The sequence below is a fragment of the Chelonia mydas genome, chromosome 7 (genome assembly GCF_015237465.2).
Source record: "Chelonia mydas isolate rCheMyd1 chromosome 7, rCheMyd1.pri.v2, whole genome shotgun sequence".
In the NCBI taxonomy this organism is placed as follows: domain Eukaryota; kingdom Metazoa; phylum Chordata; order Testudines; family Cheloniidae; genus Chelonia; species Chelonia mydas.
The window spans coordinates 37,339,006-37,364,657 of NC_057853.1; the positions used below are offsets into that span (position 1 = coordinate 37,339,006).

Below are 25,652 nucleotides of genomic sequence, written 5' to 3' on the forward strand. Positions count from 1 at the left end.
TCCAGGGGTAAGTGGGGAGTTTATACTAGATTTCAGCATGGAAAACCATTTTTTCTTTATGACACTCTTCAAACTCCACAGGGCAAAATTCACAATAATACAGTACTTGTGACTGATCAGTGATGTTTCAATCATCTTCAAAACAGAAAGAAAATATTTATACAGGTACACTGCCATGCACATAGTACAATAGATGATCTGTTTTCATTTCGGTCCTGATCCTGCACTGGGCCCAATGCGGAATTCACTTCAGTATAGTGTCAACAAATCTAATAATTAATCTATGGGGACAAGAAGGAATGTTTAAAGAAAACTGGAAACAAATTAAAGTTTTCAGTGCTAGGTAGTTCTAGGTCTACACTATCCTGGCAATTCCATTAGGTTGCCACACCCATAACAATGGTAACAATTTACTGAAGAGATCCTTTGTCAGCTCACTGTTATACTTGCTCACACACAAGTGTCACAACTAGGTTTCGTCACACTGCCAGGTTGCTTTCTTTCTTGATGTTGACTGCAGAGAATTTGAGGCCTGTCTCATGAATCAGAATTCCTTGTAGTGAGGGTACCACATGTGGGCAAGTACAGCTACGGAAAAAGGTATCTCCTCTTACTCAAGCATTTTAGTAAGGAATTCCAGTTAATTCTTCCCTTCAAGGGTTACACCTTCTTATGCTTTATTCAGGTGTTCTTTTGTTTATTTTGTTTTTTAAACTTACCTGACAACTTTGGTGCCATTACGGAATGCTTGGATGTCTACGGCATAACTGCCCTCAGCATGGGCTATCAAGTTGATCTCTGAAAATTGTGCCTATGAAAAAAGACTCAGATAAGTCAACCTGCTTTTATTTTACCCATATTTTAACTAACTTCCTTCTCTTTATTTTAAACATTAGCGTTTAATTGCCAATGTTGTGCATGAAGCATAACTAGTATTGAAAACAAATACTTTTCACCTAAAAAAGTCAGGCACATTCACATCACCACAAGTTTGCCACAGTTCTAACATACTAAAAGAAAAAATGGGCTACAGCATGAATATATCCATGGTAAGGGCCTATCTGGGGCTCATACACAGGATGAGCATATTTCGTTCTTCATCTCTGTATCAAAGGGTTGATATTTATTTTTGCTCTGTGTGGTATTTCAGTGGAAAATTAATAGAGAGACTACTTAAAGTTATAGCCTATGTTTTCCAGAAACCATATAACCAAACTATGAATTAGAGGCAAATACCGTACGTAAACAGAGCACCTGCTTACAGCATGTGTATCAATGTCCCTACATATTCACACTTTTTCTGTATTATGTGCATTTATTCTTCTTCTAAAGAGGTTCCACATCAAGTATCCTACGCACAATACTAATACAGTCATGATTCACAAATGCAGAATTTCTTTTAGAAAGATATTTTCGCACCCTAGAAATGTGACATTTACAAGGACAATAATTCAATTCCATACTGTTCGTGAGTAAAGTTACACTGTGATCCCTCAGTTATTTGAAATAAAAGGACAGGATGTTTTTCATTTATGTCGTGTCTTTCATCTACATAGACTCCCACAGCTCTTTATTATAACACTGACCAGCAGAATAATTGAAATGCCCCCAGCTATAATGTTTTGGTTGGATAAATGAAGGCATCTTTGCTGTCCCAGATACCAATACAGAAAGCATCAGAAGGCTCACTGAAAACTGGAGTCAATGGAAGTTTGCCTGAGTAAACCCTGTGTAAGAGCCTCAGAGCTTGGCCATGCAAAGTGCTGACTAATCTGACCCAATCCATCAAAGCACTTAAGCATGTGCTTAACTTTAAGCATGTGACTAGCCCATTGAATCTAAACACACGCTTAAGAGCTCTGATGGATAGGGGCCAGAATGCTCTGGACCTTGCTGGATGAAGCCCTCGGCACATAGTTTTTAAATTAAATGGATAACATACACACTTTACAATGGAAATGTCGGAAGTTATGAATATACATCTGTCAGGATTCCCTCCCCACTCTGAACTCTAGGGTACAGATGTAGGGACCCGCATGAAAGACCCCCTAAACTTATTTCTACCAGCTTAGGTTAAAAATTTCCCCAAGGCACAAATCCTTCCTTATCCTTAGATGGGTACTGCTGCCACCACCAAGCGAGTTAGACAAAGATTCAGGAAAAGGACCACTTGGAGTTCCTGTTTCCCTAAAATATCCCCCCTTCACCCCCTTTCCTGGGGATGCTTGAGAATAATATACCAACCAAATAGGTAAACAAGGTGAGCACAGACCAGCCCCTTGGGTTTTTAGGACACTAAAAACCAACCAGGTTCTTAAAAGCAGAACTTTATTATAAAGAAAATGTAAAACAAGGACCTCTGTAAAATCAGGATGGAAGGTAATTTTACAGGGTAATCAGATTCAAAACACAGAGGATTCCTCTCTAGGCAAAACTTTAAAGTTACCAAAAAAAAAAACACAAAAAAACCAACAACCAGGAATAAACCTCCCTCTTAACCTAGGGAAAATTCACAAGCTAAAACAAAAGATAATCTAACACATTTCCTTCCTATTACTTACAATTTGTAATCTTAGATGGTTAGTTCAGATATAGCTTTAGGAGATGTATTTTCCCTGCCCTGGTTCCTTGCTGACCCAGAGAGAACACAAAGAAAAAAAACAAAAAAACCTTCCCCCACAGATTTGAAAGTATCTTCTCCCCTTATTGGTCCTTTTGGTCAGGTGCCAACCAGGTTATTTGAGCTTCTTAACCCTTTACAGGTAAAGGAAGCATTTTATGCTACCCTTAGCTGTATGTTTATGATAACATCTAAGAACTGAGGCTGTTATAGAAACATTAATTCAGAATATGTTTAATTTGATACTTGCTTCTAATCTTTCTGATTCATTAATCAGGTTAAAATGACCAATTCCAGTGGCTTGCTTCCTCAAAGTATCCTAATCATGTGTTTTGCCATTGAATTAAAAATTTGACAAGTGCTAGAAAGGCTGTAGGTTTATTTTTCTATACAATGACTGGGCTTAAGTGCTCCAGTGGACACTGGGCCAAATTCTTGACATCTATTTTGGAAAGAAGGAAAAAGATTTCACAGTACAGGAAAGTGCTCTGATATTCAGAACAACTGTGAACGGGATTCTCATCTCACAGGAGTTTGTCCGGAAGGTGCAACATGCCCTCCAATTTCTGGGTATAACTGTGTGTAACAAATGCAGCAAGTAGTAAGGCAAATGTGACACTGAGAACTCCTCCTGCTCAGGACTCAGTGGGGATGGGGATTGAGACTGTACCCCATCTATCTTTTTGTTAAACTACATTTTCTCTGGGCCCTCCATGAACCTGTGTGCTCTAGTGCCAATGCAGGGAGAAGTCTACAGTTTTCTTGCAGTTTCCAAGTCCTGCATTTCCACAGTATGCGGTTTGCTCAGTGTCTGAACCCTCTACCTGCATTATGATGTTCAGGAAGTCCAACATGCTGATAATGCACTGCTGGCAGTTACTAACTATAAAATATTAAAATGGTGTCAGTGACTCAGGTTAATTGCACAGTAGGAAACTTCTGTTACCATGAGATTAGTAGGGTCCACAAAAATAAAAAACTGCTCAAACTTTCACTGTCCCATCCACAAAAAGCAGGTCCCGACTCTGCAACAGACTCTGTGCCAAGAGGATCCTTGAGCCTGTGTGGTGCTCCAGATGACTGCAATGTGTCGGCACACCAGGGTTGCCAGGAGTTCGGTTTTCAACTGGAATGCCCAGTTGAAAAGGAACCCTGGCAGCTCCAGTCAGCACTGCTGACCGGGCCGTTAAAAGTATGGTTGGTGGTGCAGCAGGGCTGACAGGCTCCCTGCCTGCCCTGGCTCCACGCAGCTTCCAGAAGCGGTGGCATGTCCTCCCTCCAGTTCCTAGGTGCAGGGGGACCCAGGGAGCGCCGCACACTGTCCCCGACCAGAGTGCTGGCTCTGCAGCTCCCACTGGCTGGTAAGCGCCAACCCCCTGCCAATCTCCTGCACCTCAACCTCTGCCCCAGCTCTGAGCCCCCTCCCACACCCAAAATCCCTCACGGAGCCCGCACCCTACACCTCCACCCACACACTAACCCCCTGCACCAGCCCAGAGCCCCCTCCTGCACTCCAAACCCCTTGACCCCAGCCCAGAACCCCCTCCTGCACACCAAACCCCTCATCCCAGCCCCACCCAGAGCCTGCACCCGAACCCTCTGCCCCAGCCTAGAGCCCCCTTCCACACTTGGAACCCCACAGCCTCACCCCCAAGCTCAGAGCCCCCTCATGTACCCCAAAACCTCACCCCCAGCCCCACCCCAGAGCCCGCACCCCCATCCAGAGCTGTCACCCTCACCCTCTCCTGCACCCCAACCCCCTGTCCCAGTCCGGTGAAAATGAGCAAGTGAGTGAGGGTAGGGGAGAGCAAGTGATGGACGGAGGGGGGATGGAGTGAGTGGGGGGCCAGGCAGGGCAAGGGTGTTCGGTAAGGGAAATCAGAAAGTTGGCAACCTTACTCCACATGGGTACTGCTTGTGTGACATGAACTACAGGATTGGATGTATATCTGAACTATATTTTAGGTCCAGATAATATGCCTCCCTTTTCCCTAACTCCAACAACACTCCTGCAGATCCCCACAAGACTTTCCATGCTTCTGAGTTAAAAATGTGGATCAGATCCTCAGCTGGCATAAAGCAATGTGGTTACATTCAAGTCAGTAGAGCTATGTTGGATTTACATTAGCTGAGGATCTGGCTCGTGATGTTTTGTTCTCTCAGGGCCCTATTCAAAGATTCCAGAGACAAAACAATCCCTTTTAAGTGACAGCAAAATATGGAAAAGATTCATGGCTACAGTCCCTTTTATAAACAGTCACTGAAAGCATGCAAAGAATGTGTTTATTGCCCTTTTCAGAAATCCAGTTCAAGTGAAATCTGTATAAATCTTCTAAGGCTCTCCAGATATATATGGCTTTACCCCATATTTTAGAAGTACTAAAACTGCACTGGGGTAGATGTACATTTTAAAATTAAGACAGCAATAGAGTGAACCAGAAAAAGCCAACATTCAGTCCCACTCATCCTTTGGGAAATCAGTTGTCTGTAGCTAACTCTTCTGATCATTTCATATTTTTACCACTATGCAAAGCTATGATGATACTCTAGTAAGAGCTGCATTAAAATGAAAATGAATACTTGAAATTTTTATTGCAGTCTCCTCAGGCTGCATCCCAGGGCCTTAGCAAGGGTTGGGATGATCAGGCACAGCAGTGAAGGGACCAGAATCATGACACTGGACTATAATGTGCCATGTCACCACCACAAGGACATTAGAACAGTTAATGGGGGGTGGGCACTTAAGGCCCCCCCCCCAAAGTACCCCTCCAATTAAATAAGTTTGTTCTTGCCACATTCATAACTCACAACAAAATTTAACAGTAGCAAAATTTTCATGAAGCTTTTGGCATTGCTTAAGAAATTCCATAAAAGAAGAGCTAGCAAATTCACATGCTATTTAACCCACTTACACGCTCTCAATTTTCAAGGGACTGTATAGAAAATGATAAATAAATATTTGTAACATCTAGAGTAAATAGTTTAGTTACCTGTTCAACTTTGATGTCATATTCCCCATGGACCTTTTTCCCACGAAAGCACTTGACCCTGGAAAAAGAAAAATGTCACTAAGTTATGTACAGTAATACATGCAAATTAGTGTACTTGAGAAAGGACATGTAACAATAATCAGTAGCCAGGTTTAGTTTTCAAATAATTTTCTGTATATTATAAATATATATACATAACAGATTATTACACATTGGTCTATTTTACATACCCATATTCTCACACCAGCCACCTCTTCTCTTTCTTTCCATCATGGTACATAGAAAAATCAGTTTGCTTCCACCACAAGAGGTATCCCAAATGTTGTTGTTATAACACAATTTAATCCATATATATTATAATAATAAAATGGTTGCTGACAACAAGATGTGATCCTGCTTCCATTAAAGACAATGGCAAAATCCCATTTACTTTTATGCAAACAAGGGCCCTACAATGAATCATGTCAATCTGTATGTTCTCAGTTTACTCAGAAGCCTATTCTATGACAAACTCTGCAAAATCTTGCTCAAAAGGTCAAAGAGTTGTGATCTGCCTTTTAAATGAACTTTCAGTGATGACCCTAGATGTGGCACTCAATGAACATCTGGGTGACCAATTTACAACACTATCACATCAACCTACCCTACCTCAAATTAATTTATATTCCACTAGAGACAAAATAGGACTAACACATTTTGACAATGTGTTCCTCTGTATTCGCTGTTTATCTACTTAGCTTTGCTTTTTTTTGGAAGATATTTTTGGAGGAGGATTTTACTTCAAATTGGCATCCTAAACAGTCTTCTATTACAAAGACTGTTAATTTTATTTCTTAAATAGCCTATGTAGTTATTTCAAAAACTTTATGCCTTGGATTCCAATTAGAATTTCATATTCATAGCTCTTAAAGTAAGAAAACCAAAGGCATATACCAACACTATAATACTGTTCCTCCTTCTTCCTACATCAGTGTCTTGTTTGATACCAGTGTTGCCCCTCTGCTGAGTGGGAGCAGTTGTCTAGGGCCTTGCAGGTTAGTTTCTAGTGGAGGAGAAATCAGAAAGGCAGAGTCTGGGTATATTCCAAATGTTATTTGCTTTATTTATACACATATACAAGTCCTGAAATGAGATGATCAAATAGCAATGACTTCTTATAGGCATCTCAGTTCAACACCAATCCCCTGACTCTCAAGGAACAACTCTGCCTCAAGAACTGACTCTAAACATAGATCGAACTCTTCTGCTGCTCAAGCAGTTCCCACTACATAACCCACCACACCACCACAGAATGTCTTCCCAAGAGTCAAAACTTGCTTTCACAATAAGAAAAAGAACTTGGGACAAATTGTTTAACTGACACCTGCCACAACAACACTTATTACACTAAAATCTTTCTTACTGAGAAAAAACAATTAAGAAATGGATTTTGTATAGCAAGCAGCTAATTAATTAACCTTGCCCCAATTATTCTCTGAAACTTCGCCACGGTAGCAAAGCAAACTCAGGTTGTCTTAATGTACTGTATCATCCAGAAGATGACAGCAAATCCAAGGAACCCATAAGTCCTGGAAAAAAACTATAACAGGTACATATTGGAACAGAAGGCCTGATTTTCAAAAGATGCGGAGCATAGCCACAGGTGCACAGCTCCTCAAAAAAAGATCTTAGGTGTACAACAGCGTGTAGCTTAATTGTCCAGACAGGTTCCCCTTAGAAAATTAGGGACTTAGCTTTTATAAAATGCTAACAGCCTATTCCTGCTCCACAGACTCCAATTGCAAAACTCCTGTTGATTTCATTAGAAGCAGGAAGGGGTTCTGTTTAGTCATGGATGAGGTATATATGATATGTGATACAGTGTAAAATGATTTTAATTTAAATAGAACTACGCTGGTTCCAGAAATTAATGTTACAACAAGTCTGCCTTTTGGCATACTGAAATATAAGTTTATAACACGATTCAGCTTTATGAATAAGTTTCAAAAGACCATTTAAAGATATCTCCAATCTCACATTGTTTTCTCTAACAAATGCCAAGAACTGATTAATTCCATGGCTGAGGAAATGGAACTAAAAGTTTGTAAAATCGTTTTTTTTAAAGTTCATCTTTCAAAGAAACAGCAGGACTCATTTATTTCTCTAGATGACTGGGATCTATTTTATATATTGGCACATGTACTACATCTCAATTTAGGTTAAATACTGTCCATTAGATTCATCTTTTCTTTTTAAACATTCTTTGGATGAGGCAATCATTAAACAACTGATCTCTGGCATGATTCACATTTCAACAAATGACTTCAGCTTTGAAAATAAACAGTAATAGTAAGTGCTAAGTGATGCCATCTGGAGCCTGCCAACAAATGTTAAACATGATGGAACTGGAAATACTTAAAGTGACTTAATTCCATAGTAGCATTAAAAACTGCAATGTGCCATACATACGCGCTCTTGACATTTTACTGAGAGAGTCTGCTCTGAATCTCACTAAAACATACATTATGGTCATGGATCCCTAGTATCAGATGACTAAACACTGGGCAATTTTTAATGTGTTTATTGACTGTGCACTAGGACCTAATTCAAATTTAACTACCCCTCAAATCACAGAAAATGCAGTACCACCCTATCTTAATTATTCCCAGCATCCTAACATAAATGACATGACTGCACATTTCTTAAGACAATTATTAAATTTATGTTCTTGTAGTAAAAAAAGGGGGTGGAAAGAATTAGCTCATACTATGGTGGTGGTGGTCTATTTACAAAGTTTCGCTTAAGTACAGTTGGAAATTCCCATAGTCTTATCACTTTTGGCAGAGTGTGAATCTCTCCATCTCAGCTACTGACACGTTTCTGTGGAAAATAAGGTGAGACCAAGGCTAGGATTTCTAAACCGGGTTTTTTTTTTTTTTAAGAGAGTATTGCTAGCTGTCAGATTAACAAAACATACTGCATCAGAAGAAAGTAAAAAATAACAACTCAGTGTAGATAGTGTAATGCGCAAGTGTGTAGGGGAGAAGAATGATGGATACTTTTTTCTTTCTCTATTAAATTCACTGTATAAACAGTTGCTTGCCAGAACGTAATGTACAGGAAATGGACAGGTATTAATACTAATGTCCTCTACTGAAGTTGTCAGCATCAGCACTTACATACAGGATCTTCTGAAAATGAGCAAAAATATTTACACATTTCATACTCTGGGTAAAATCTCACTTATTTAAAATCACACAACTCTGCAATATAGTTGTCAGAGATGCAGCTGAATATGAACTCAGTACTAGCTATGCAGCTTTGGCAACAGCAATAAATGAAGTAGTGAAAATTTAAAAATATGCTAAATAAATAAGGGAGAGAAGGTGGGTAAGGTAACATCTTTTATCAGACCAACTTCGGTTCATGAAAGAGACAATTTTTCAAGCTCACACAGAGCTCTTCTTCAGGTGAGCTCTACGTAAGCTCAAAAGCTTGACTCTCACCAACAGAAGTTGGTCCAATAAAATATATTACCTCACCTATCTTATCTTTCATATATGCTGGGACCAACATGACTACAACACCACCACTGCGAACACCACCTGAATAAATAACAAAGCCCTGCAATGTTTTCCTTTTAACACAGGGACATTACATTGGACCCTCAAATTATGAAAACAAGAATATACATTTCTATAGCACCTTATCATATCACAAAGCATCCCCTATAGAGCAAGAAAGCATGAAAACTGGCCCTGATTACAAACCCAAACTAAGGTATTGATTAAACAGAAGAATAGCAGGGTTCCCTTCTGGGGGGAGAGGGAGGGGGGGAGAAATTGACAATATGAAGATACATGTATTTTCCTGAGTCAGTTTTGCAAGCCACAATAGTCCAACCTCCAGTAACTGCAAGTCATCACTCAAACCCTTATATTAGCTAATTAATGCAATTGTTACATAATGATGAATGAGAAGGTTGCACCTATCATCAATGTTCAGATTTTAAAACTATTTAAGACTGAAGTATAAGTCGCAGAGGTCTTGGATAGACATACTCTATATTTTAACATCTATTCCGCATAGAAAACAATAGATCACTGGACATAAGTATAACTTTAAAAAATATAGTCCAGGGACCTAGTCCTGCAAACTTTATGCTCAAACTTAATGCTCAGACTTAACATTGTGCATGTGAGTAGTCCCTTGGAGTCCACTGCAGTGCATGAAGTTACACATGTGTGCAAAGCAGAAATGAGGCTTAAAATGATATAAATGGTAATTAGGGGGAGATTTTCAGAAGTCCTCATTGTTGGACTACTTCTGACCCCAAATGAAGACACTGGCCGTTGACTTCAGTGGGGGAAAGTTAAGGCAATGTTGAGTGCTTCAGAAAATCTGATCCTCTTCTATCTTGCTGACCACCAACATCTCATTGCTTCCTTATACTCTCCTGCACTGGTCTGTCTGTATCTATTTGCTGTTTCTTGTCTTAGACTGTAAGCTCTCTGGGACATGAGCTCTTTTTGTTCTGTGATGGTACAGTGCCCAGTGCAATAGGGTCTTGTCCACATCTGGGGCACCTAGGTGCTAAAATAATACAAATGAAATAATATTAATAGTAATAAATAATAAAACCACCTAATGCTGTTAGGGACTCCAGTGCATCCTTTCTGTGCTTCTTTATTAACTTGTGCTAACTCTATACACATTCTTTTTAGTTACAGTTTTGCTGACTAATCTCATTTTTTACATTACATTTCAATACTTATAAACCTAGAATAGAGGTCACTTAGAAAAAATATGTATGAGAAAAAACAGTGGTGAGGTAGTTTCCAAAACACAGAACTGTGGTTAGCTTTTCTCGTTTTTGTCTGGCGTATGTTATTTGTTTAGCACCAACAACTGCAGAGCACTGCACAGATCATAGAGGAAGACATGGCCCCTGTCCTGAACATTTACAGTGTAAGGGCTTAATCCTGTAAATGGAAAGATAAACAAAAACAGATCTGCAACTAGGGTCCTTGATTTCAAAAGGACAAACTTAAAATAATTAAGAGAATTAGCAGGGAAATGGACTGGACTGAAGAACTCAAGGATCGACTGTGGAGGAAACTTGGAATTACCTTAAGTCAAAGCTGCAGAAACTATCTTAAGCCTGCATCCCACGCAAGGGAAAAAAATTGAAAGGTGAGGACTGCAGACCAAGCTGGATGAGCAGTCATCTCAAACAGGTGATTAAGAGAAAGCAGAAATGCTTCAAGGAATGGAAGATGGGATGGATCAGCAAGGAAAGCTACCTCTTAGAGCTCAGAAAGTGTAGGGGAAAAGAGAGAATTGCCAAAAGCCAACCAGAGTTGGACCTGCAAGGGAAATTAAAACCAATAGTAAAATGTTCTATAGCCATATAAATAAAAAAAAAAAAACAGGGAAAGAAGCAGTGGGCTCGCAAAGCGCTGAGATGGGGGTGGAGATTAAAGATAATCTAGGCATGGCCCAGCACCTAAACAAATACTCTGCCTGAATTTTTAATAAAGGTACTGAGGAGCTAAGGGGTAGTGGCAGGGCGGCTAATGGAAATGAGGATATGGAAGTAGAAATTACCTCATCCGAGGTAGAAGTCAAACTCAAACATCTTAAGGGGACTAAATTGCAGGGCCTGGATAATCTCCATCCAAGAATATTAAAAGAACTGGAACTTGAAATTGTAAGCCCAAACCACAGGTTTTTTATGAATCTGTAAACTCAGGGTCATACCCTCTGATGGGAGGATTGCTTATATAGTATCTATTTTAAAGAAAGGGAAAAAAAACTGATCCAGTAAACTACATGCCTGTTAGCTTAACCTCAATTGTATGCAAAGTCTTAGAACAAATTTTGAAAGAGAAAGCAGTAAAAAAACATTGAGGTAAACAGTAACTGAGATCAAATACAGCATGGTTTTATAAAAGGTAAATAGTGCCAGACCAAACTGATCTCTTTCTTTGAGAAGATAACTGATTTTTTAGACAAAGGAAATGCAGTAGATCTAATCTACCTGGATTTCAGTAACAGATTTGATACAGTTCCACATGGGAAATTAGTTAAACTGGAGAAGATGGGGATTAATATGAGAATTGAAAGATGGATAAAGAACTGGTTAAAGGTGAGACTACAATGGTCACACTGAAGGTGAACTGTCAGACTGGAAGGAGGTTACTAGTGGTGTTCCTCAAGGATCAGTCTTGGGACCAATGACCTTGGCACAAAAAGTGGAAGTGTGCTAGTAAAATTGCAGATGACACAAAGTTGGAAGGTATTGCCAATATGGAGGAGAACCAGAATATCATGCAAGAAGATCTGAATGACTTTGAAAATTGGAGTAATAGAAATGGGATGAAATTTAATAGTGCAAAGTCATATACTTAGAGACCAACCATAAGAATTTTTCCTGTAAGTTAGAGACATATCAATTGGAAGTGACAGGGGATGAGAAAGACCTGGATGTACTGGTTGATAACAGGATGACTATGGGCTGCCAATGTGATCCTAGGATCTGAAGTATTTCTAGTAGGAACTGTGAGTATCATTACACAAGGCACTGATGACACTTCATATGGAATACTATATGCAATTCTGGTCTCCCATTTTTAAGAAAGATGAATTCAAACTGGAACAGGTGCACAAAAGGGCTACTAGGATGATCAAAGGAATGGAAAACCTACTTTATGAGAGAAGACTCAAAGAGCTTGGCTTGTTTAGCCTAACCAAACGAAGGCTGGGGGAGATATGATTGCTCTCTATCAATACATCAGAAGGATAAATACCAGGAAGGGAGAGGAGTTAAGTTAAGCCTCAACGTTGACACCAGAACAAATGGATATCAACGGCGATCAACAATTTTAGGCTTGAAGGTTTCTAACCGTCAGAAGAGTTAAGATCTGGAACAGCCTTCCAAGGGGAGCAGTGGGGGCAAAAACCCTAACTGGCTTCAAGACTGAGCTTGATATGGAGGGGATGGTAAGATGAAGTCTACAATGGTATATATCCAATCTGTAACTACTAGGAGCAAATATCCCCAATGGCCAGTGATGGGACACTAGAGAGAGAGGGCTCTAAGATACTATAGACAATTCTTTCCTGGTGTCTGTCTGTTGGGTCTTGCCAAAATGTTCAGGGTTCCAACAGACTGCTATGTTTGGGGTCGGGAAGGAATTTTCATGAGGTCAGATTGTCGGAGACCCTGGAGTTTTTCGGCCTTTCTCTGCAGCATGGTGCTTGGGTCACTTGCAGGTTTAAACTAGTGTAAATGGTGGATTCTCTGTAACTTGAAGTCTTTAAACCATGATTTGAGGACTTCAGTAACTCAGCCAGAGTTAGGGGTCTATTTCAGGAGTGGGTGGGTGAGGTTCTGTGGCCTGCGATGTGCAGAAGGTCAGACTAGATAATCATGATGGTCCCTTCAGGCCTTAAAGTCTATGAGTCTTAGCACCTGGAAGTTAAGTGATTTGCCCAAGATCCATGGCAATCAAGAATAAAATCTATGTATCCTGAGTCCCTGTCCACTGGAACACGCTGCTCCCCTGAAATGATAGGTTCTGAAAGGTGTGCTGAAGACCTGGAAATAAGTATTTTCTAGTAAGCATGCACACGTTCTCTTCCCCACCCCCCACCACACACACACAGTTCTTTGTTTCATTTCAACGCCTTCTTATGTCTTAAGAATAAATTTGCTTAATATCATTTACTGGCAGAGGAATATTTATCCAAAGCCAACATTAATACATATTTTTGTGAGTGTTATGGACCCTACCTTTTCATCTAGCAAGTTGAATTTAAAACACTCAACAAAATTAAACTCACTCCTGGGAAGTAAAAATCATCAGAAATCACCCATCTATTGTTTTTTGGCACCATGTTTTGTGTAGTTATCGGGGTATAACCTCTAGGCAGTAGCTACCCTTTAAAATGACTTTGAGAGAGATTTAGGCAGGAAGAAGCTATGACATATTTCAGCATCAAAGAAGAATTACACCACAGGTAACAATAAGCATTTCTTCAAGATCTACCTGCTTACTCATTCTTTTAAAACACAACTAACAACAGTGTCAACAATAGAACCATCTGATGACACATAGTAATGTTTCAGTGCCTCAATCTTGACTATTTGAAATGGCAGCACAATGCACAGCAAACACACAATAGGCTCACTAAAGCCAAAACCCTGCATTCAGTACAAATATGGGACGCAGTCCAGCAAGCCCTTGCTCATATGAGGAGTCTTACTCACTTCAGTGTGAGCATGTGTGAATAAGAACAACTTTCACAATGCTCCTGTTCCATTTGATCTAAGATGTATAATTCACATTTCATGTAACTACAGTACCAACATACATATGTGGTCTGACTTCAGAATGGATCATTAATGTTCTGAGTGTCACTTTTGCCATTTGGATATCATGATGACCATGTTCAATGGGAAGAACAGTGTATACAATGGAGTGCAGCATCAATTTAATTAGACAAAAGTTAGTGCATTAGTTAGAACATGAGCACCATCTAGAACATAAGTGTACTTTAAGTAAGATGCTGCAATCAGATTTACACAGCAGATCTCAAAAATCTGGTTTACCAACGGTACTATATGCATTTAAGAGCTTTCAGCAGCCTCTATACTGCTATAGCTCTACGTAGAAATGCTTCTTAATCTTTAGGTGGAAAAGTATTGAACTATACAATGAACGAAGGTTTTTATACACCGTCTAATACGTTTAAATCTAAGTCTTTAAAGATATAATATTTCACTTATGTTGTGCAACCTAACATCTCCAGTTTTGTTACATGAAATCTGGTCTAATCCTGTTCATTACGATGCAGTTTACACAGTCAATGTAAGCACATAAAGCACAATACAAAGAACATGTTAGGGCAGTGGTCCCAAAACCAGAGAAATGTTTGTGGGGGATGGGAGGGGGCGCGCAGCAGGGCTCGAGCTAGCTCCCACAGGGGAAGGGAGAAGGGGAAGGAGCACCACGCTTCCAGCCCTGCTTCACCTCCAGACCAGCTCCACCTCCAGGCTCAGCTCTGCCTCCAAGCCAGGTATGTCCCCAGTCCCATTCCACCTCCAACCCCACTCCACCCCCAGCTCAGTTTTGCCCTCATTCTGTCTTTGCCCTCAGACCAGCTCTACCGCTAACCCCAGCTCCTCCCCTAGCCCAGGCTCCACTGCTTGGAAGCCTTGACTGTACAGAAATGGAGCATGGGCATGTACAGATTCTGTTAATGGTAAGGGGGGGCGCGACTGGAAAAGTTTGCACACCACTGTGTTAGGGCATCGAGAATGAAACAGGTGGTAATTTCTGTTATTTTCACACTGATTGTGGTAAGACGAAGAATTAATTCCTAGATTAATGCTTATCTTTTATTTTTGCCTAGAATTCAACCAGTTCATTTCCAGATTACTTCTGTACTGTGATCTCCTGAAAAATATTCTAAGAAAGAAAAGGAGTACTTGTGGCACCTTAGAGACTAACCAATTTATTTGAGCATAAGCTTTCGTGAGCTACAGCTCACTTCATCGGATGCATTCAGTGGAAAATACAGTGAGGAGATTTATATACACATAGAACATGAAAAAATGGGTCTTTATCATGCACACTGTAAGGAGAGTGATCACTTAAGATGGACTTGCAATCGAGAACATTTTAAAGGAAATCACTTCTTTTACAAATGCTCACAGTATAATTGTGTTTTACGGTGTTATGTTGTGTAGTGCTTTGAAAATGTGCTGAAGCTGAAAGGAACTGGTATCAAAGGAAAATGTCCAATAAGATGTGCACAGTCATTTAGTTATATGGGCCTGTTACAAAGCCCATTGAAATCAATGTGAGTCTTTCTCTTGACCTCAATGGGCTTTGGATCAGTTCATGATATGATAGTTTGGGTAATGAAGGTTATCATATGGAAGAACTATAATGCTAGTATGGTTATATTTTCAACATATAACACAAATACAATAGGATAATAATCACGATTGTCAATACGTTATGCTGTAATTTACTTTTGATCAGAACTTCAGCACTACTGCAATAGACAAAAAGTCTTCAATATGACTTACTTATACTGATATTAATTAATGCCAAGTCTTTAAAGATGTTTGGACACCAAATATAACACAGAAGCTTCTAAGGTCTACTTTAATTTAAAAGATGCTATTTTCCCTTCTTCTGGTCACATTATGTGATTACTGGTTGAACATCTAATCCATTCAGCATTTTGCATTACTCTCAAACCCTTATGAATTTCTAACACTATCAAAAACAACTTAATACAAGAATGGCTTTTTAAAAGACAGTTGACTACTATAATGTAAGTGCTAGGACACCTTTTCCAGAAATGACATTTATACTGGCTTATGCAAGAGTTTTAACCTATTGAGACAGAACTGATTAGACTGATGATGTCTATCACCAGTCTATTAGACTACTGGCTCTGTACTGAGTAACATGGATTATTTTAACAGATCCCATAGCTCACATTTCAGTCAGGGCAGTTATTAATCACTGATTCGGGGGGGGGGGGGGAAGGCCCTATTCAACTGAAGGCACGTAACGCCAAAGACATACAGGTTATTCTTTCCAGTGATTCACCATGTGGTTTGACACCTCATGGAAACCCTCAGTGAAATTTCTTGTTAATAACACAAGTAACATTATTTTCTTAACTTCTGTGTGTGACATGAACTACACCTCCCCAGTCTGGGTCATATCCTAGCCTTTTGAGGAGAAAAAGTTTCACATAAAAAACACTAGCATCTTTCCACAAGGTATCAGAGAAGCACACCCTTGACTTTTTGGGAGGGGGAGGGGCATGTGCTTCATTTGTCAGGGACATGGCTTTTAGGACAGTTTCTTCACTGCTTACTGTTATCCAACCGTGGTCAAGATTCCTTTGCCTCTGGATGGCTCCCCCAGTAAAATATGCCTTGTTCTTCCCTTCATGTGTATAACCTATAATCACTGTCTCAGCTCTCCTTACACCAACCTTGTACATCTGAACATATGGAAATAGCATTACTGGCAAGAAAACTAAGTTCCATGGAAAGACCATGGTCCCAGGGGGTATTATTTCATGATTGCTCATTCCAGCCAACATACAAAACCATAACGTATCACAATGATAAATCTATCATTCTAACCGGTCTTTTCCATCTCTGATTTATCTGATTATATTAGGTTGTGTAATAGTCTTCCAAGGGAAGGGGTAAAAGCCCCATCACTTGGGACACTTAAAACTAGACTCAATGGAGCACTAGTAAATTGCTGTAGGAAACAATCCTCCACTGACAGAAGGATGGAAAAAATAAGGTCTTTTCCATTTCTATGAGTAGGAGCAGAGAAGAGGTGCCCTGTGAAAAACTATGACAAAACTGAAGCTTCCACTCATCATATACTTAAGCTGCCTTAGCAATGTCATCTTGAGATTCCTTCCAGACCTACAACCACACTGCACTCCTCCCCAAAGTGATTAGAATGGTTGTACTGATTTCCAGGAAAGGGTGGCGTCTGGCATTGTTCACATCCCTTAGCATGCCAGGTGATGGCTGATCACGTCCCCCAAATCCAGGTGATGGCTGAAGAACTGAATAGGGACAGAGCAGACACTTGTCCAGAGAGGATTCTCCTGCCTAGGCAGCTGTACAAATGCTGGGGTAGATTTAATTGTATTAAATAGCTTCTAGTACATTTCCCTGTCCATGCAGGATTTCTTTCTTTAGCACTAGTTTATTGTTCGGTATAGTTTTAAATATTCCAAGTGATGAGGCTTCCACAACTTCCCTTGGGAAATTATATTCAACAGGGTAAGAGAGAGCTCTGCCAGGAATTTATTTTTCTTACTTAATTCAACTCCCATTTTCTCTCTTTCCTAATTTATCCTACTAGGCCTTGTTGTATTCCTTTTTTTTTTGTCTGCTAATGAACTCTATTTCCTTAGTGTAGCTGCAGAGTATTATGTCTTTATTGCACTTGGCTAACCAATATGTGTTCAGCTGTTTTAATCTTTCCTCATAAATCTGCCCCTCCTGCCTGTTACCCAGTTTGGTGCTCTACTTTGAATGCCTTCCAAATTGTCAATATTTTTCTGATAATAAGATGCCTGCCTGAATAAGATATTCCAAATGTGGTTTCACTAGAGCCGTAGCCAAGGAGACCATTGTCTTCTGTGTGTAACCCATATTTGCATTTTCTGGCCTTGTTTGATTCCATGCTCTATTGCAAACTCATGTCTAATTTGCTGGCCATTCTCACACCCTCTCTTTCACCATCACTACATCATAGGTTTCTTCCTCCCATTAAATGTGTATGTTTTGGACTATTCTCCTGTATTATCTTGCATTTTTTCTAGTTAATTCTTGAATTTCAGCACTTGAATTTCAAACACAGGGGGTATAGAGCCACTGACTTGCGAGGAAAAGGCAGAATCATCAACAAGACATACTGAGACCTACATTCTATCCTCTAAATATAAAGTTCTAGAAAAGCTGTGCTGTACATTTTTACAGTATCTATAATTAAGGCTATGATTTAGTCACAGGTATTTTTAGTAAAAGTCATGGACAGATCATGGGCAATAAACAAAAATTCACAGCCAACTATCTGTTCATGACTTATACTATAAATACCCCTGACTGAGGGGGGACTGCTGAGGAGGGGAGCCCCGGGGCCAGCTTTATCCAGAGCCCTCTTGTAAGTCCTAGTATAGGGAGCATGCTAGAGGAAGGGACACGCAGGTGTGAGTTGAAGTGAGAGCTGGACTAGCCATAGCACCTAGAGTCTGGACTGCTCACACTGAGGGCCATTTTAGCCCCTGCAGCAACCTGGAAAGCCTCCTTTTCACCCACCTGACTGTTTTCAGTGTTCCATCTTTGTGGATCAACCACTCCAAATCTACTTTGGGATTGAAATATACAATTTGAAAAAGTACTGTTGTTGCTTTCTCCTGCGCTCTGGGTTGCTAATCTCGCCCACCTACTTTCTTAATATATATATGAAAAACTGGGCACAGGAGTGCACAGGATGCTGCAAGTGTCACAATATTTTTTCAAGGGATGTTTTGTAAGGTGAAACAAGTGCTCTTTCATGACCAAACAGCCTGCCTTCCTGTTAATGTCTCAAAATCCCACATCTCAGATTACATAATATTTACCATTAGCCCATTACTCCTGTACAAGATTTATAGTCATTCTGTAATTTCTGTTTTTCTGCACAAATGATAAATGAAAGTATTTCTTTAAGCGTTCATTCCCTCACCACTAGAAGACCTCATACTTGACGCAACATATTACAATCTTTTCCAAGTCTGTTAGACTCATTAAAGCTAACAACTTTTACACTTTTCTGTGGACAGGCTCATAAAAGCATTTGCACTCTTTATTATAATAATATTTTTAAAAATCACAACTTTAATGCAGAAAAATATCAAGCCAAATATACAAGACAAAACTGTGTAATACTACAATTGTAAATGTTGCCAAAAGGTCTAATAAATCCAGGGCCCAGCAGCCAAAATAGAAAGTACACAAAAGAAGAAAAAAAAATAAATTCCATCAGTGAAAAATGGTGAGGTACATGCAGGCTCATTTAAGTTTTGACGTTTTTACATTTTAACTTTGTCTGGAAGGATGTAATTTCATGTACTGACATCTCCTGTTTCATCCATGAACTTAGAGCTCCTATGAGTGTTGCATCATTAACATGCTGTATTATTCAATAATGTAGTACACAATGGCCCTAGATAATGAATGACAAATGGAGTGTTTTGGAAAGTGTAATTTTCAGGATTGTTCTTTAAAGATGGGAGGTCTCAGCTGATAGCAGTAGGGTTCTTTATACAGAAATGATGCAATATACACCGTTTTACTTCTTGACTTGATCTCGTGCTTTTATTGTACCTGTATAGATAATTTAAGAAACTGCTTTCAGAATTCCCCTTCTACCAAAAAAAGCATCAATCACCACACATGTTTAAGTTCTGCCCTGAGACATACCTGTGCAATGCCCATGGAAATCAACAAATGTGGTGCACACATACTGGAAATTATTTGATTTCCAGGAACACCAACAATATATTAGCACCGTTCACATAAAGGGAATGATACAGTCCCTGTCACGAGGTGTTTACAGTCTCAGGGCCCAGCCCTGCAAATGGCTCAGTGTGGGATGACCCTTGTGTCCACACAGACCCACACCATCTTCAGGAACATGCCCACAGAGAACCAGGTACCAGATAGGATCCAAGACAACAAGCCATATATAAAGGGTAGAGGAGAGGGATAAACAGGATGGACTTCTACCTTGATGCTTACAACAATGAATTAGCACATTTATGTAATTAATTTCTCATAAGCATTATCTTGAAGGAGGACTTGCACTTGTCCAGGCAGTTCAGTGAGTTGGACTGTGGAATAGTCTTGCAAGAGATGTGGTTTATCATTCTATGACTTTTTGTCCATGAAACCAGTAAAATGATTTTATCTGTCATCAAGCTTATCACCTTAATTTAGTACTCTGAGACCATGCTATCCTCTCCTACTTTGTATCTGCCACAGTGAGTTGGACTGTGGAATAGTCTTGCAAGAGATGTGGTTTATCATTCTATGACTTTTTATCCATGAAACCAGTAAAATGATTTTATCTGTCATCAAGCTTATCACCTTAATTTAGTACTCTGAGACCATGCTATCCTCTCCTACTTTGTATCCTGCCACAGTGAAGGGAACCCTTCAGCCTCTTAAACATAGAACTTACTCACAATTGTTAACACTAATTGTAACCATGTTTTGTGATCTCAATAGGTTGAATGTAGCGGGTACATCATCAAACACATGAAGGTCAGGGATCGCTTTTACACACTATTTTCAAGATTCCTTTCATTTTACTCATAACATTACCCTCAAAGTATTTGATATTTGCATAATCCTAATCATGGGCCAAATTCTGAGTTCCCTGCTTGAGTCAATGAGAGTTCTGCCTCACAAAGGACTTTAGGATTTGGCCTCATGTTAAATTTATTAATTATTATTATTATTATTATTATTTCAGTAGTGGCTAGGAGCCCCAGTCATGGACCAGGCCCCTGTGATGCTATGCTCTATACAAACACAGAACAAAAGGACAATCCAGGCCACAAAGATCTTACAACAATCTAAGTAAAAGTCCCTTCCAAAATGATTTTGTTCTAATATGCATTATCCATAAAGTCTGATACAACTGATGAAATACTACAACATTTACACAGACACATGGAATGTTTTCCTTTTTGTATATTTTTCTGCAGATTTGAGATTCATAAAATATACTGGAGACTGAAATTCTCTCCTTTGGGCAATGCAAAGGTGCAAGATTTGCAAGAGTGACTCAGAGGTGAAAGGATATCTCTATATATCCCATTACCAATACCTGACATCATCAAGTTCCCCCGATGTTTTGAACCTCTCACTGCTCTATTATTAATTAATTGTATTACAACAGGGCCTAGAGGCCACGGTGAGGTCAATGCTCCATTGCGTTAGACAATGTACAAACATATGGTACGAAACAATCCTTGCCTATCAAAATTTACTTCATTTTTCTATTGTGCTGCTGTAACTGTAGAAATGTATATTTAATAATCTTAAACTGAAGACTATCTTGTGCTGATCCTTTTCTCCTCATATTTCTCTTCTCAGAAATCATGGTCTGTACTAACTCATATGTTTAGGAACCTTAGTAGGTTTAGTACAGCTGGCAGTGTCTTTGTGAAAGTACAATACAATGAAGTACAGTAGATGCTGTCCTAAGTTTTTGCTGCCCTCTTCTGTAGAAATAAATGTTTATCAGCTGAAGAAAGTAATTTCTAAACCAAGTTAACTGTTACTAAATAAAGACCTGTAATTTCATTTTTCTTACTTCCAATGTCTTTAAACAAGCTGTACGAATACTTTATTAGCACCCACTCCCTCCACTATTTTGAAGAGTGGTATGTGCCACTGCACACCACAGAGCTAGTTGAAGCCAACAGGACTACTACTGACAATGTTATTAGACAATATTATTACAATCATAACATTAAGAATGTGCCTAAGTGTTTGCAGGATTCGGTCTTAGGGGTGGTTCATAGCATATATACAATGCTTTTGGATCCTTTGGGATAAATGCAATAATCATCATCATCACCACCTGTGTTTAGACAGTGAAAAAATTGTCTCAGTAGCAAAATATTTAATTTATTTTACTTGACACATACATTAAATATACTTCAGAGTGTCACCCACTTTTTTACTTAAATCACATCTTGAAAATATTTTACATGATAATGCTGTTTTAAAGCTTTTTAAAAAAACGTACTTTAATGCACAGCACTAGCAAATATACATAAGGGAATAATTCTGCACTGGTATTGGGATAGACTAAATTACCTGTAATATCAATGTTTTCCATTTTTATTTCTTTATTTCTTTCTTGTTTTAACTGACATCAGTGAAAAAGAATACCCTTAAATCATTTTCAGACATGCAGCTTCTATGGGCTTCTAATGTAAATAAGACTTTGAGATGCATTAGAAAGTTGGATGGTGAACTTAGGGCCTGGTCTACACTGGGAGCTAAGTTTGTCTAAGTTACGCAACTTCAGCTATAAAAAATGTGTAGCTGAAGTCGACATACTTAGAGCTACCTACTGCGGTGTCTTCACTGTGGTAGGTCGACAGCTCATGCTCCCCCGTTGACTCCACCTACGCTTCTCGCTCCAGTAGAGTACTGGAGTCGACGGGAGAGCGCTCGGCGGTCTACTTATCGCATTTTCACTAGACATGATAAACTGACCCCCGCTGGATCAATTGCTCTGGAGATAAGTGTAGACATACCCTAAATGTACCATTCCCTCAAAGAAAGGCACAATCCACATTGCGGAAAGGCAGGGCACAGCAGACCAAAAACCCAATCTAAAGCTATTACTCATTATTATGGAAAGGCAGGCTTCAGAGACATGCATCTATTCACAAACCTGCTTCAGAGGAGGAGGCATGCTCTGTGATGATAAAGTCTACTAACACCTTGCAATCCTACTTCATCAGCATACTCAAAATACAACCACCACCAGAAACACAGTATATCAGTAATTCTGGGCACACAGGAGCTCCACGTTAGAAAATGGCCTTGATAGTATTAATTTCTGCACATCTCATTGTGACTCCACCTCATTTTTCTGCATTCCTTTTGCCACTCTCTCCAGGGAAGCATGCTGCATGGAGTGGGGTCCCTTTTCCCCCATTGCTGTTGTCTGTATTCCTCCTTTTGTGCACAGCAGCTTTGACACATATGGTGTGAAGCTCCCTGGTTGAGGCAGTGTGGGGATAGTGCTATCTGGTAGAACTGGGAAAAAATTTTCAGACAAATAGTTTATTGGCCCAAAAATGCAGTTATGGAATGACCGAAACTATTTGCGAATTCGGTGAATAGTTTCAGCCAGAAAAAAAAGGTTAAAAAAGTCAAAACATTTTGTTCCAACTCAGGCTGTCAATTAATCACAGTTAATGCATGTGATTAACGCAAAACAAATCAACTAGATTTTAAAAAACAGTCATGATTAATCAAAGTTTTAATTGTTCTATTAAACGATAATAGAATACCAATTTAAATTTATTATAAATATTTTGGATATTTTTCTACATTTTCAGATGTATTGGTTTCAATTACAACACAGAACAAAGTGTACTGTGATCACTTGACATCATTATTTTTATTACAAATATTTTCACTGTGAAAAAAGATAAACAAAAGAAAACAGTATTTTTCAATTAATCTCATACAAGTAGTATAGTGCAATCTCTCCCTGCTGCCCCACATCCCTGGGAGGAGTTCCCCACAAAAAGCCTGCAGAGCTGCTCAGTCAGGGCTGACTGCCGAGGAGGAAGGACACTTGGCAGGGGCTCCAGCCCAGGAGCCGTTACAGCCCTTACCTACGAGAGCTGAAGAGCCAGAGGCTTGCTGCTATCAGAACCCCAAGGAGTGTCTAGTGCTGAGGAGCCTGGAGACTCCAATACCATATGGACCACTGCTGCAGGAGAGCTGGTAGGAAGTGACCCAGGGAGGGTGAGGGAGTGGTACCTCCCACCCTTACGAGGGCAGCGTGTTTTGGTAGGATTCCCCGCTGACCCCGTGGCGGACCACTCCACCACTGTCAGAGCCCTGGGTCGGGGCCTGGTGGAGTTGGTTGGGCCCAGGCCCCCCTACCGGGGGCTGCCACCCCCTTGTGACGGCCCCCAGGCACCAGCCACTAGGCCACCCTGCTTTGCCTCAAAAGGTGGCTATATTGACTCCGGCCACTAGGACGTGCTTGCTCACTAGAGGAGGAGAATTAGGCGGACTCTGGCCATTGGGCCGCACTGCCTTAGGGACACATTGAATGGACTCCGGCTGTGCTACCCCATTAGGGAAAGGGGAATTAGGTGGACCCTGGCCATTGGGCCGCCTAGGGGCACACTGAATGGACTACGGCCACTAGGCCGTGCTACCCCACTCAGGAAGAGGCAGTAGATGGACCCTGGCCATTGGGCCACACAATGCTGACTTTTTGGGGCGGGGATTTAGAAAACGGATGTAGGCGTAGAGAGGTGGGTTACCTCCCACCCCTATGACCAAAGGAGTCAACAAGGTACTAAATCCACCACATGTTGTGGAGAACGTGGGCACAGACCAGGGCCTGACAGAAGGACCCACACTTACAGGATGGAGATGGAGCTTCTGAAATGGCTGCTAGAAAATCAGTAACAACAACCTGCACAACAACAGCAATCACAGCTGCTACAGCAGCTGGCTACCCAAAAGCAACTGCAGGAGGCAAGCAACAAGAATCTCAGCAACAGCTGATTCGGGAACTGGCCGCCCAGCAGCAAGTAAATCAAGACCGGCTCTTCCAAAAGGTGGTGGCCATGTTGAGGACGGCACCAAGTCCTTCTCGCACCCCGGCTGGAGGGAGGCTGGGGGATGGCCTTAGGGGATTACCGGTGCGTCTTACAAAGACGGGGCCTGGGGACGACCCCGAGGCCTTCTTGGTGACTTTTGGGCAGGAAGCTGCCACTATTCTAGCCCCATACTTAACGGGGATGGCTCAGACCACTTATCACAATCTTGACCCACAGGAGGCACTGCAATATGAGAAGGTTAAGGCCACCATCCTAGACCAGATGGGCATCAACCTGGAGACGTACCGGCAGAAGCTCCATCGAGAGAAATATCCGCCAGGGGCCAGACCGCATGCAGTAGCGCAGCGGGTCTGCGATTTCTTTTGGAGGTGGCTAGAGCTGGAATGCTTGACCAGCTGCCAAGTGGCCGAGGCTGTGGCTCTGGAGCAGTTCCTTCAGATCCTGCCCGCCAGGGGGAAGAAGGTGGTGCAGCGACACTGCCCGAAGACCCTCAACGAGGCTATGTCCCTTGCCTAAGACTACATGGTGGCCGAGCAGGAAGAGCGAGCGGGTCCTAAGCTCCGGAGGGGGAGACTGACCCCCCGATGGAGGGATGCGTAAGACAGGACAGGGAAACCCCCGGTTGTACGCCAGGCAGACGGGGTCCCCGATGACCCCCAGGACACAGGGCCCCTCAGAGGCGCACCTGTTTCAGAGCCAGGAGGAATCGTCGTGGGCACCGAACCTACCACAAAGCACCCCACCCATGGAGGGGAACTGGAACCGATGCTACGAGTGCAGACAAATGGAACACTTCAGGAGAGAGTGCCCCTACATGGACTGTAATTATGGGCAGGTCTTGGTGGCGGACCGACAAGCCCGGAGGGATGGGCCACCACAGATCATGATCCCAGTAAGAGTGGAGGGAACTCCAAGCGTGGCACTGGTGTACTTGGGGTGCAGCCAGACTCATTCACTCTGGACTCGTAGAGCACTCTCACACCACCGGAGCACCAATATGGCTACAATGTATACATGGGGACGTGAAATCTTACCCCACCATTTGGGTGCAACTGGAGGCAGCCCAACAGGAAGGACAGTGCCCATTTGGGGTGGCCCCTAAATTAGCATACCCAGTG

At 40.9% G+C, this 25,652-nt stretch overlaps 1 protein-coding gene across 2 annotated transcripts in view; it reads right to left on the reverse strand.

The window, feature by feature from the left end:
- Nucleotides 1-25,652, reverse strand: part of SYN2 (synapsin II) — a 402,447-nt gene that overhangs the window by 178,320 nt on the left and 198,475 nt on the right. For both annotated transcript variants that reach the window (XM_037905072.2, XM_043551313.1), the window contains exons 2-3: nt 5,611-5,668; nt 720-811 (exon numbers count right to left, since the gene is read on the reverse strand). In XM_037905072.2, coding sequence (XP_037761000.1) covers nt 720-811; nt 5,611-5,668 — 150 coding nt within the window. The remainder of the gene's footprint in view (nt 1-719; nt 812-5,610; nt 5,669-25,652) is intronic.